Consider the following 14,552-nt stretch of genomic DNA (forward strand, 5'->3'; position numbering starts at 1 on the left):
TTCTATAAGATGGTGCTTACTTTGGGGGTGGAGGAATTATTGTATAATAATTCAAGCTCTACCAGAGAAGAACTATAACTTGGTCTATTCGAAAATACCAGAAAGTTATATCACTGAAGAAAAGTCTACACTGTATTATCTCAATTACATATTTTAAAATATGAGAGATATGTCTTCTGTTTATTCAGATGTACTTTTAAAACAGTAAAGATTTCAAAGATATCCCTCGATAAGTAAAGCATATAGTAAAGGATGTTTCATAAGTGTATTTATGAACTAGTTTCCGTAAGTTTGGGTGGATTCAAATATACTACACTTGATCTCGAAGATCAAGACATCGTATTGACCTATTTGCACGCTTGTTTTATATTAGTGCAAGTGGGAGTTTGTTGGGTTTTATGCCCTAAATAAAACTCTTTACAATCTGATTAGTTATCAATATAAGAAATTTGAAGTGATTGATGTTTGCATGAATTTTACATGCTAATGGTTTAATATGTTTAATATGTTTATTACATTCTTACACACAGAATCAGTTAAATCCAGATCATATGTTTATTCACAATTATTGTATCGTCAACACAGTGGAATGTGATTGTGATCATATGAATCAAAAGTTTTGGTCCCTGTTTCATCAGTGTTATTGGATTTACACTAATGTGATAATCAGGGATGATGTGTACTTACACTTGGAGTAAGTGTTATGTTCTTTCCAGGACATTAGTAAAGTATACTAGTTTCGAATGTATGGAGTATACATTGGACTGGACCGATATTGCAACTAAGTTAAGATATTACAAACTTACCGTTATACATATCTTTCCAAGTCAATATCAGTAGTTGATCTTAAGATTAAAAGAATCTAAATCCTGATATGCTTAGGCTCAACTCAGGAGTGCTATTCATGTTCTTTGATTTATTAGTTAAGCCTACTTTTGGGTCAGGGTGATACATATATTTTGGGAACATGATAGTATGATTGAGTGGGAGTGCTGAACATAAATACGGAATCTATAGCTTCTACTGGTGTATAGAAGTCAAGTGATGATTCCCTTCGAGCTTAGCAAATAGAAGTAAATGGATGAGCTCTTGTTTAACTGACTAATTATTAGATCACTAAACACCATTTACAGGTAGCTAAGTGTTTTAAGGGGCAAAATACATTGAGGGGTGAGAACGGTAAAGAAATCCCATCTCGATGTAGATCATCTATATAGAAGATCTTTAAATCACAATAAGATTATAACAATGGTTAAATGAGATAGCATATTGATATCGTGGAACATACAATATGCTCTATATAAGTCTGAGAGTGCAATTCTAAGTTCTAAGAGTGGATTCAACGAAGAATTAATAAGTAGGAATTTACTTGGTAAATTTGGTTCACTTATTGGAAGCTCAGCATATAGATCCATGGTCCCCATTCTAGTTGAGAACATTCTGCTTGTAAGACTCATTAATTGATTCGTGATTGATCAATTATAATTCTAAAGTTAGACTATGTCTAATTTTATGAATTTTCACTAAGCAGGGGTGAAATTGTAAAGAAAAGAGTTTTCTAGGTTTATTTATTTATTAATGGACTTTATATGTCTAATTAATAATTAAATTAAATGACAATATTATTTAATAATCTATTTTAGTTATTAAATAATTAATTTTGGCATTTAAAAGATTAGAATTGGAAAATTGGCGTTTTTGAGAAAATAGAGATAAAATTTGATAAAATTGCAAAATTAAGTGAGGCCCATTACAACACCATGGCCGGCCACTTAAGTTGATTTTTCAAATTAATATTTTTATTATTTTAATGCCAAATAATTCTAAACCTAAACCTAGTAGTTGCCTATAAATAGAAAGTGATGGCTCAGTCAAATACATATCTTTGAATTAGCTTTCTGACAGAAATTTCTCTCTTCAGAAAAACTGAGCCTTCCCACTTTCTATACCTGGCCGAAACCCTCTCTCTTCTTTTCTCCTTGATCAATTTCGACCCTAGTGAAAGAGTAAGTGCCCACACACAGCAAGCAGTAACTCAATCATAGATTGGAAGACTGTGAAGGATCAAACTTGAAGAAGAAGGACATTCGGGCTCAGATCTTGATTATACTCTGCTACAGAAAGGATTCAAGGGTTAGAGATCTGAGTGGAAGGAGACATTAATTCCGCTGCATCAATGTAAGGTTTTCTTAACTTTATATGTGTTTAATTTATCGTTTTAGAAAGTTCATATTTAGGGTGTTTAAACAACATACTTGTGAGTAGATCTAAGATCCTGGTAAAATAATTTCCAACAGATGATTCCATATGACACTTTATGGTGGCGCCGGAGACGGCAACTGAGGATCGAGTGGAGGCTCCGATGATCCACAACTATGTAACTGCCAAGAGTAGTGGGATAGCTTTTATCGGGGAGTCATCAATCGTGGGAGATGGTGAAGTAACTAATACTGTGCCAGGTGGCAATGGAGAGAAAAATTGTCATTTTGGTACATTGGACCAAGTAAGCCAGGCTGAGATGTTTAATGTTAATGTGCCCAAAACATTGGGCCGGGCTGGGAATTTTAATGTTACTGAGCCCAATACTCTGGGCCACTTTATCAAAGATAATAACCCAAAGGAGAATAGGGCTGCTTCTGATGTGTTTGACAAGCAGCAGGGGGGATCGACTTCTGATGGGATTACAGAGGGAGCTGAGAGTGAAGCTAAAAAGAGAAAGAATGGAGGGAAGGATGGCGAGACTGAAGAGGAAAGGGATCGACGGGCACTTCTAAAGGGTAAACAAATTATCAATGATCTGGGGGTCAGCTCTTTCTCTGGGGGAGTGAATAATAATCATGGTGAGGGAGAAAAGGTTGGCAAGTCAAGTATTCATGGCAATCGGAAGAAGGTTTCGATTAAGAATCGGGCAAGAAATCAAGGCAAAGGCAGAGCAGTGGTCTTTACTGCGAATGATGGTGGGGTGCCTGTTTCCGTGGGTAAAGTGGATTCGAATGAAATGGGGCAGCAGTTTGTGTTCGGTTCGGGGGTTCTCAATGGCACAAACAATGTGGTCACTACCACTGAGGTGAGTATTTCTCATTGTATTGATTTATCATCTCAATTTTCCAATGACGAAGCGGCGAGTCTTGCTCAGCAAGACCGCCGAGAGCAATGAAAATGCTAAGTTGGAATGTTCAAGGAATTGGGAATCCTTGGACATTGCGAGCTCTGCAGTCCCACATTCGGGATCATGACCCGAGTCTTATTTTTTTAGCTGAAAGTAAGTTAACAAGAGTACAGGCTCAGAATTTATGTTCAACCTTAAACTTTGGGCAGAATTACTGGGCAGTGGATAGAGTTGGTTTGAGTGGGGGGTTATTACTTTTGTGGAAGGAGGAATTGAGTGTAAGATTTGATGCAAGCTCTCCTGGTCATTTGCTAGTTCGGGTAGCGGGTCAAGATTTCTTTCCTTGGACTCTTACTTGTTTCTATGGGCATCCGGATGCTACGCAACAAAATTTTCGTGGGAACTATTAAGAAACATTAGGGGAGAAGTTGTTGGTCCGTGGTTGTGCGTAGGAGACTTCAATGAGATAGTGAGCTTAGCGGAGAAGGTAGGGGGTCGACTTAGAAGAGATGTGGCGATGGAGGAGTTTAGATTGGTGATTGATGCATGTCGTTTGATTGATTTTTGTTCTTCTAAAACAGACCTTATGTGGTGTAATGGACATGAGATGAATCCGGTTATGGAAAGGTTAGATAGAGCTCTGTGCAATGAGGAATGGCTACGGGCTTTTAATGGCGCTGATGTCATGGTGTTGGATTGGTGGGAATCAGATCATAGACCGTTGGTTGTGGATATGCCGATTGATACTGAAAGAGAACGGTGTGGTAAGGTGAAACGGAAGAGTCGCTTCCACTTTGAGGAAGCATGGTGTGAAGAACTTGAATGTAAGGAGATAGTGGAGAGGGTGTGGACTACGGAGACATTGGTGTCTTCTACGGGGGGTTTAGATTGAAGACTAGGAAGGTGGGGGCAGCTTTACATGGTTGGAATAAAAAGAAGAAGAGGACACTACAAGCGAAAACGAACAAGCTGAAAAAGGCTATTTCGGAATTATCATCTCGGCAAGACACTAATGTATGGGGGGAATTGAAAACATTAGAGAAATATTGGGATAGGAGGAAGAAAAATGAGATCAAAGGATTGATGGATAGTATGGGTATTTGGTAGACAAATATTGGGATGATCAGGAAGTTAGTGGAAGATTATTATGGAAGCCTTTTTTCGGCTTCTTCTCCTCATATGGATTAGGTAGAGGAGGTTTTAAGGAGAGTTAGGCCTAAAGTTACAAATGACATGAATGAGGAATTATTGAGACTGTTTGTAGCTGAAGAGGTAATTCATGCTGTTAAGCATATGAATCTGGTTAAAGCTCTTGGAGTCATTGGTTTGCCCGCTTTATTTTATCAAAAAATTTGGGGTAAACTACAAGCTGAAGTTATTGCCGTATGCTTGAAGATGTTGAACGAAGGGGCTGATCTAGAGTGCTTAAATGAAACAATTATCGCCCTTATTCCCAAAGTTGAGAAACCAGTTCGAGTGGAAGAATTTCGGCCGATTAGTTTGTGTAATGTTATTTATAAGATAGTTTCGAAGTGTCTTGCCTGCCGTTTGAGATCTACTATGAGTGTTGTCATCTCCGACTCTCAAAGTGCATTTGTACAAGAAAGGTTAATACATGATAATGCTATTATCGGGTATGAAGGACTCCATTGCATGAGGAAGAATAGATTTCGGAATGGTATGAAGATGGCTTTAAAGTTAGATATTACAAAAGCTTATGATCGGGTTGAATGGCATTTTCTTCGGGCAATGATGTTAAGGCTGGGATATGATGTAGATTGGGTTGATACGGTGATGAGATGTGTGACCTCGGTTAGCTTTTCCTTCCTGATTAATGGTGATGTTCAAGGGAGGGTTATTCCGGAAAGAGGATTACGACAAAGGGACCCTCTTTCGCCATTTCTATTTCTGTTTTGTGCGGAGGCTTTCTCAAATTTGATTCAACATGACGAACAAGAGGGTAGGTTGAGAGGGCTGCGATTTGGGAGGCATGGCTTGTCGGTATCCCATTTATTTTTTGCTGACGATAGTTTGATTTTTATGGATGCTGATATGGGAAGTTGTCAGAGGTTCAAAGGACTTCTAGATTTATATTCGGCTGCCTCTGGACAGTTGGTTAACTTTCATAAATCTGAAGTGTGCTTTGGGAGGAATGTGGATAGGGGGGTTCAGCAACAGCTTGCTACTTTCTTGGGGGTCCATGAGGTTGAACATCATGGTAAGTATTTGGGTCTGCCTTCATTTGTTGGCAGAAATAAGAAGGAATTCCTGGATCAAATTAAGAACAAAGTGTGGGCAAAGATGAAAGGGTGGAAGAGTTCTATGTTCTCAATGGCGGGTAAAGAGGTTCTTATCAAAGCGGTGGTTCAAGCTATTCCGACGTATGCTATGTCTTGTTTTCGCTTATCTAAGAAGACTATCTCAAGCATTCATAGAATGGCCGCACGATTTTGGTGGGGCTCTTCAGATAAGGAGAACAAGATCCATTGGTGTAAATGGACACATCTGTGCAAACCGAAAGAGAAGGGTGGGTTGGGCTTCCGTGATCTGGGGTTGTTTAATCAAGCATTTCTAGCCAAACAAGTGTGGAGATGTATTCGGTATCCGGATTATCTGTGTAGTCAAGTACTTAAAGCTTCGTATTTTCCCATGTGAAATATCTTGGAAGCGAACAGTGGAGCACATGCGTCCTTTGTGTGGAGGAGTTTGATGTGGGGTAAGAAAGTGATTAATAATGGTTATAGATGGAGAGTTGGGAATGGGGAGAATGTGCGGGTACTTGAAGATCCTTGGCTTCCGCGACCGGTTTCTTTTAAGATTTATGATAAGCCTCCTCTTCCGGAGAATTTGTATGTAGCCGATTTGAAGAATGGGGATGGTAGCTGGGATGAAAACTTTGTCCGCTCGGTGTTTAATATGGAAGATGTGGAGCTCATTCTTTCTATGCCTAGCACGGGTTGGGATATAGAAGATAAGATAATGTGGCACTATAGCAAGAATGGCGAATACACAGTCAAAAGCGGATATAAGATGGCGACCTCATTGGCTTCTGAACAGTACCAATCCGATGATCAAATGTGTGTGGACTGGTGGAAAGCTCTATGGCGTCTTAAAATCCCACCAAAAATTAAACATTTTGTGTGGAAACTTGTATATAATTGGATCCCAACAAATGCTAATTTGGCTAAAAGGGGAGTGGATGTGGATAACATTTGTGTGCGGTGTTCTGGGCATGTGGTGGAGACGGCAGCTCATGCGCTATGGGAGTGCAAACGTAGTAAAGAAATTTGGGCGGTGAGCGGGTTGAGGGATGATATGAAGCGAATTATGGGTGAGGATTTGCTTTCTTTTTTGATGAGAATGGCTCGGCAGTGGGAAAAATCCAGGTTTGCATTTTTTCTAGTAGTTACTTGGAATGTTTGGAATGTACGGAACACGGTGGCTCATGGAGGGATGGCTCCTATAGCTGGGGACATGGTTGATTGGTGTAGGTCTTATCTGACTGAATTTCAGAGGGAGGGAGTTGATCGTGAGAGTCGGGATCGGCGGGACTGTGTGAAGTGGGCGGCACCTGAATTTGGACATATGAAGGTGAATGTGGATGTCGGAGTTAAGGGTGGAGGAGGGGTATCGGGCCTTGGATGTGTTGTCCGAGATCAAGGGGGCGGGTTCATTATGCCTCTGCTACTGTCGTTGATAGAGAGCTGGATCCACTTCAGCTAGAGTTGCAAGCTATTTTATTGGGATTACAGGTTGGAATACAACATAAATACCATCGATTTAGCATAGAATCGGATTGTTTACAAGCCATTCAGTTAATCCAAAAAAAGGAAGAAGGCTGTCATGATGTTGATTGTTTGCTAGATCAAATTCGAACTCTTTTGTTGTATGATAGTGTTGATGGTATCTCGTTTGTATTTTGTGAGGCCAATAGAGTAGCTCATGTTTTAGCCAATTATGTTTTGGTTAACAAAGTTAGTGCCATGTGGATTGGGGTTAATCCCTCGTGTGCAAGTCAAGACATATATCTTGACATGTCTAATCCTGTTTGATTGTGTTATTAATGAAGATTTCCCTTTCAAAAAAAAAAAAAAAGATAGTTCAATCAGACAAAAGTAAATGTAAGTAATAGGCAAAAAGAACTTATATGATAAGTAAAATATTTTAATATGCACTAAACATAATTATTGGATAATTATGAATATTCAATTAATTAAGAATTAATTGAAATACATGAATATATAGTTAATTATGAATTAATTTATTTTTAATTAAGAAATCGAGGAATCAAAAGACACATATGCTCTCTCGATATATATGTATGCGTGTAACACAATGTTCAATATTACTGTGGGTACACATATAGTTTTTTTTTTAAAAAAAAAAAAAGAAAAAAATTGGTTCAATAATTTACTTATTAAATATCTAGTTAAATAATGGTTTGTTTTAATATATGATTAAAATATTATTATTATTTAATAAATAAAAAATTCTCTCATCAATTAAAAAGTTTAATTAATTAATTAATTTATATATATAAAGAGAGAATGAGATCAAAAATATATATACGATATATTTTTTCAAATCCTATCTCATTTGCATAGTCTCCCTAAAAAAGAAAATTAAGGTTCCAAATTTATCAAATCTCATGTTAAGAATCTGGTAAATAGAAATCTTCATTATGTTGATCTAATTTGTTCTCTTATTTAATCACTAAAAATTAATAAGTATTATTGGTGCCTTTTAGCATCTTTATTTATTAAGAAATATTTTATTAGCATTTTGAAATGAATAAAATACAGGGTATAATTAAAAGAATAAACTCCAACTAATAAAATTTATTGTCAAACTTAAGAACATGCAAAGATGATCTCAGACATATTCTAATTTTAAATACAAATACAAAAATTTCAGTTGCCTAAATTTAATAAAAATCATTTTGTAAGCTTTACACCTTGTAGATTTTTAATTAAGCTATATAAGAGATATAATAATCTAAGAGAAAAATGACATTTTATTTCCATTCCTTCAATTATTGATTGTTTTAAGGTAATAAGGATGAGTACCTCTTACTCCACAAATTCAATTGTATTATAAATTAAGAATTCAATTGTATTATAAATTAAGAAAAAAATATATAATACAATCAATTACCATACCCCACTAAACCCACTAACTACAAAAGAAATACTAATAATCATGACAATTGACAGCATGACCTTTTGTGCAACTCATTCAATTCAATTGAAAAAAAAAAATCAATAGTCATATCATTGCCATTCTAAACATATCAAATTGAAGTTTAGATTAGAACAAGAAATGTAGCACCATATACATTATATTTTATAAGATTTAAGCACTTTTTTTGAACCAAACCACTCAAAAGAAATATAATATAACCAATATGGAGTCATTTTCAGCACACAAATTCAAATACTAGTTTGGTTGTCCCACCTCCATTATTTATTGTACTAACTTTTATAAAATATATAATCTAAAATAATATTTATTCTTAAATACATTAAACATATTTTTATAGTATGGTCTCATCTGCTAACTCAAAAAATACTGAGAAATTTTCAAAATTATTTTTTTATATATTTTATTTACAATTTTTACAACTTAAAAATTTTATTTACAAAAAAAAAAAAAAAACAAAAAAACTTTTTTTAAAGATTTAAAATTACAAAAATACACTTTTATCAACAAAAAGTAAGTAAATAATTGTTGACGGTAAGAACTGTCAACTAAACTTTAATTAGAAAATCAAATACAAAGAGCTTAGAATAAAGTTTAAGAAAAATTAAGAACACTCAGTCATTAATGGAGTAAAATATTATTGTATTGAATATGAGAGCTCTCTTACAAGTAATAATTTTTCAACTCCTTTACAAGTATTTAAATAGGGCTTTTACACGTGAACTCTAATGGCTCTAAAATATAAGTGGTCTCAAAAATAAGAGGACATAGGTCTGATTGTACTATGAGGGTTAGCGTGTCAGATGGATAGTGGAGAAATATTGGTCGGATGTCAACTTGTACCTAGAGTGAGACAAATGGTGTCTCCACTACTTGTACTTGTTGTACCCGTTGTATAACTAATCCTCAGGCTTTGTCGGAGACGTGCTAGCTTTAACAAACTTGTCCTTAGTCATATATCCCTTTAGTATCATTTCCATTACAACCTATACTTATAATGAGGGAGCCACGCTAGGAAATTTGGCTAATAAGTACCCATTGTATAACCATCTCCTCTCTTCAGGCTTTGTCGAAGGCATGCTAGTTTTAACGAACTCGTCCTTGGTCGTACATCCCTTTAGTATCCTTTCTATTACAACCTATACTTATAATGAGGGAGCCACGCTAGAAAATTTGGCTAAGTATTGGGAGTGAGAGCAACACTTAGTATTTTGGCTAAGTGTTGAGAAAGGGAGCAACACTTGGTAATTTAGCTTAAGTGTAGGGAGAGGGAGTAACACTTGGTATTTTGACTAAGTGTTAGGAGATGAAATGAGAAAATTATGAGCTTGAGGAGAGATAAAGAGATAAAGATAGTGGGGGAGAGGCAAGTGGAGCCGGGAGCTCCTTTGGTGAGCATGGAGTGAGTGGAGCAGGGAACTCCCTTTGGTGCATGCGGGGAGTGATAGGGGCAAAGAACTCCAACTCCCTTGGACGCGTGCGGATGGTGGAGCAATAGCAGGGAGCTCAACCCGAACCTTGACTCCTCCTGTTGGTTTGCCCATTTACCTGGTCAACTTCCATTTCTTTATCTACTTTTTAAGTGTATTTTAAAATTTATACTTGGTGAATTTTTTAGTGTAACACTAATAACTTCGAAAATTACACTTAACAATTATTGGGAGTCAATAACAAGAACAACTAAAAAATAACTGATAATCAGCTCACAAAAACTATAAATCAACTATAAATAAACTATAAAACAACAAAAGATAATTAAAAAAAAATAACATCATACTAACTATAATATCAATTATAAATAATTAAATTATAAAATAAAAAAAACAATTTATTGTATTTACTTAATAAGTATTTTTGTGAATAAAAAAGTACAAAGAGTAAAATAGAAAAGATTTATATATGTGTTGACGTATTTTTGTAATTTCTAAAAAAAATTATTCTACAAGACCTTGGACTAGAAATTAGCTTCAGTCTCGATCATTTAGTTCAAGCGGCGGCGCACCAAGACATAACTGCATAGAAAGAAATTTTTTTCTCATTCTCACATCAACGTCTTTTTCTGTGAGGGGTTCAAAAGCAGTCGTCTGAGAGTGGTTCGGTTCGACTCAACGACGTCCTCCGTTTCAGATTTTTGTTTTCATTTATTAATTTACTATTATTAGTTTAATTCCAATTAATGTTTTTATGGGGTTAGAATTATAAGGAGATCATTCCTTAATTAATTTTAATCCTGTGATCGTGTTTATGTATTGAAACTAATTAGTTTTTCCATTAGTCTTGTCTTTTGACATGATTCTTTAGTCTTGTCTTTTGACATGGTTTTTTTAGTTAATTCCTTTTAGTTTTTTCTGGTTCGAGTCTTGTCTTTTGGCATGGGTTGGGTAGCTCAGAATCATCATGGTGTTATGGTAGAAGCATTCAAGAAGGAAAAGATTGGATGTATTCAACCCGAAATTGCTGAGATAATATACATTAAAGAAGCATTGAGTTGGATTGCAACTCATTCGTGGGATAGAGTCATGTTAGAAATAGATAGCTTAGTGTGTGTCCAAGCGATTCAGAGGGGTATTTGATTATGCCTTCATAATTTGTGTTTTGTAAAACGATATGTTTTTCTACAGGTCGTGTGCTTCAGTTGGAGGACTGTTCCTCTGAAGTGCGTTCTATTATTTTGAATGAATTTATTAATTAATAGATCTTATGATTTTTATTAAAAAAAATATTCTATTTTAAAATTTTAAAAAATATATACATATTGGTGTATAGATTTTCTTTTTAAAAAAAAAAATGGTGTATAGATTTTTAGTATATCTTTTCTTTGCAATTGCAAATAACTTATTCTTAATTGCTATGTTTTTTCTTTCTTAAAGAGTTAGTTAATGATACCTTATCATAAAAGTGTACACAATTTTACTAAAGATATGGTGTTTTTCTTGTTTTATTTATTTTATTTTATTTTATTTTTTTTGAAAAGGTGTTTTTCTTGTTTAAATATATGTTTTATTAATATATAATTATTTTAAAAATATGTTATATTAATATGGACTTAAATAATTTATAACTAATTATAATTTAGAAATTATTTTTATTTTATAATTAGTAAAGAATTTATATTTTATAATAAATTAAAAATTATTCTATTATATTTTTAAAATCACAAAAACCCATAAATTTTTTGGAAAATGGTCGTAAGGTGGCCGTTCCGCTCTTATGATTGAGTCCTGAGAAGAATAATAATAACAATAATAATAATGAAATGAAGTTGACTCGTACTGAGTAAGCCATTCTTGTCCAGACGACTTTGACCCTTCAAATATTATTTATTTTTTTATTTTAATTTTTATACTGTTGAAGTATTTTTTAGAAAATAATTATAATATATGTTTCTGAGTAAAATATTGTAATAAATAATAATATAAGAGGAAACCATCTTCCACGAAACTCACCCAATTCCCGTTAATGGCGGCTCTGCTGGTTCTCATTTCTCAGTCAAACTTCTCATTCCATCACCATCACCACCACTATTCCTCATCTTCATCTTCATCTCCACCTTATCACATTCCTCATCAATTTCACTTCTCCCTCTCTTTCCCCTAATTTCAATCTCACAAAAATATATTCCAACTCTCTCATCTATCTATCTTCATGGCCATAGATTCCACTTTCCAAGCTGTCCTCGCCGCCATGGGCAGTTTCTTGATGATAACCCTAATATTAGCCGCCATAATCATAATCTGTCAGTCCAGGAAGGCAAAACACTCACCCGATCGGAATCGCCATCGCAGCATCACCGCCAGTTCTCGGTTGACTTCGATTGCCGCCGGCGTTGACGAGAGCGCTTCCTTCGATCCTTCTCTCCAGGTCTCCATGGCCGAGATCGTCGTCGCAACTAAGAATTTCTCGACTGATTTGATCGTCGGCGACGGCAGCTTCGGACTCGTTTACAAGGCTAAGCTCAACAACGGTCTTACCGTCGCGATCAAGAAGCTTGATCCGGATGCTTTCCAAGGTTTTCGTGAGTTTCGAGCTGAGATGGAGACTCTAGGACAGCTCCGTCACCGGAATTTGGTGAAAATTCTCGGTTACTGTATTGCCGGCCCGGATAGGATTCTGATCTACGAGTTCATCGAGAGGGGTAATTTGGACATTTGGCTTCACGACTCGTCTTCTTCAACGGAACAGACTCTATCGTTACCGTTATCGTGGGCCACAAGGAAGAAAATCGTTAAGGGAGTGGCTAATGGGCTGGACTATTTACATGGGCTAGAAAAGCCCATTATCCATAGAGACATAAAAGCCAGCAATGTTTTATTGGACTCAGAATTCGAGGCCCGTATAGCTGATTTTGGGCTTGCAAGAACGATAGACTCGTCGCATTCGCACGTGTCAACTCAAGTGGCCGGGACGATGGGGTACATGCCGCCGGAGTACAAGGCGGGGTTCACATTGGCGACGGTGAAAGCTGACGTGTACAGTTTTGGGACATTGATGTTGGAAAGTGCAATGGGTAAGAGGCCGAATTTACCAATGGCGTTTGATGGTGTGGAAATGGGCTTTGTGGAATGGGCCAGGAAAATGGTGGCCCAAAACAGAGAAATGGAAATGGTAGATGTAAATATTTCGAGAGAAGGATTGGTTGAGTGTGATGTAAAGGAGTATTTTAGGATTGCTTGCTTGTGTACTCATGAGTATCCAAGAGAAAGGCCTGCAATGAAAGATGTGGTCCACTTGTTAATGCAAATTTGTTGATTTTTCTTTCTCTTTTTTTTTTTTTTTTGTTTATTTTTGCTTATAGAGATTATTATTATTATTATTATTATTATTATTATTATTATTATGATGTAAATAGGTTGAGAGGATTAGAGTAGTACTAATAATCATATTTTAGTACTAAAAACAAGGTACTTTGATAAAATTTATGTATAAAAAAAGGTTAGATGTGTTTTAGTGATAATTAATTAATTGCACTACTATTATGAATGAATAATGGAGGAAGACATTTGGCTTTTTTTTTTTTTCATTTTTCTTTTTAATTATCAAAGTGAAAAAGAAATGAAATCTAAAGTTGAGACCCTATATTTAATTGGGAAAAAAACAGAAAAATACAAAAAAAAAAGAAAAAAAATTACAAAAATACTTTGGGCCGGCCCATTAAACATTTATATAGTCCACATACAAATATTTACAAAAATACCACATTCACTAAGCCTTCAGCTGTACAGAGCGAACCATAAAAGTGAAAATACCGCGATCGTTTCAAAACTGCAAAACAACCAAAATGAAACCAAAACGATAAAAATACAACTATTAAAATAACTCCCCCTAATATCGAAATCTATATTCATGAAATGTAGATCTGTAACAAACAGATCTGGAGCTCCCACCAAATCCAAAATAATGTATGATGTGAAAAATTTAAAAAAAAACCTCATGAATAATACATCTACGTTATATACAGTTGCATTTTGATTGATTACTGGTTTCAAATATATATATATTTTTAGAAACACAATAAGAAGAGTAAATTCGAATTAAGGTACAACCAGTTACGTATAAGTCAGTTTATTTTTTGTTTTGGTTGCCTTATAGTTGCATTATCATTTTATGTTAGTTTATATATTATGCAGGAATTTAATTTGACGGGGACTAAGAAATAGTAGTTATACATAGTAAGTTTTGTGCAAAATAGTTGCATATTAGTTTTATAATGAAATAACATATGCAAGTAGCAAAACTATAATAAAACTACAAAACAACTGTATACAAACGAAAATACAGGAAAAACTCTTTGAACATCAACATCCATGATAAATCTCGTTGTTACCCATTGATGATATAAAAATAGACAGGAAACAACTAGATAAAAAACATATTAAAAAAAAATACATACAGAAAGTGTTTACACTATTAAAAAACTATGAAAAAACTATTACAAAATGAGAAATAATCAAATGAAGAAACTGAAATGAAAAACAATAAAACATCTCGAAAAACAAAAATAGAAAAAAAATGTTTAAAATGGGGGGAAACGAAAATGAAACCGAAAACAAACCTCAGTTCGAACAGCAGCACCAACATTATCGTTTTTCCCATAAACATCTTCAGCCATTTTTCCTCGCACACCGACCTTTGTTTTCTTCTTAGGAGGAGCTCTCCCACGCTTCGTTAATGGAGGAGCAAAATCAGAGTCTTCCTCCTCAATAATAGGACGTTTTCCCTTAGCTTTATTAGCTAGTGATTTCAA

At 35.0% G+C, this 14,552-nt stretch overlaps 1 protein-coding gene across 1 annotated transcript; it reads left to right on the forward strand.

The window, feature by feature from the left end:
- The first annotated feature begins 11,689 nt into the window (after nt 1–11,689).
- On the forward strand, nt 11,690–13,067 carry LOC115708678 (brassinosteroid LRR receptor kinase BRL1). Its single transcript, XM_030636665.2, has one exon. It carries the CDS (start codon nt 11,954–11,956, stop codon nt 13,055–13,057), a length of 1,104 nt encoding a protein of 367 aa, XP_030492525.2. The 5' UTR covers nt 11,690–11,953; the 3' UTR covers nt 13,058–13,067.
- The last annotated feature ends 1,485 nt before the right edge of the window (nt 13,068–14,552 follow it).

The sequence above is a fragment of the Cannabis sativa genome, chromosome X (assembly GCF_029168945.1).
Source record: "Cannabis sativa cultivar Pink pepper isolate KNU-18-1 chromosome X, ASM2916894v1, whole genome shotgun sequence".
In the NCBI taxonomy this organism is placed as follows: domain Eukaryota; kingdom Viridiplantae; phylum Streptophyta; class Magnoliopsida; order Rosales; family Cannabaceae; genus Cannabis; species Cannabis sativa.

Excerpts from the sequence above, each read along its gene's own strand:
- LOC115708678 (XM_030636665.2), top strand. The coding sequence starts at position 11,954 with ATGGCCATAGATTCCACTTTCCAAGCTGTCCTCGCCGCCATGGGCAGT.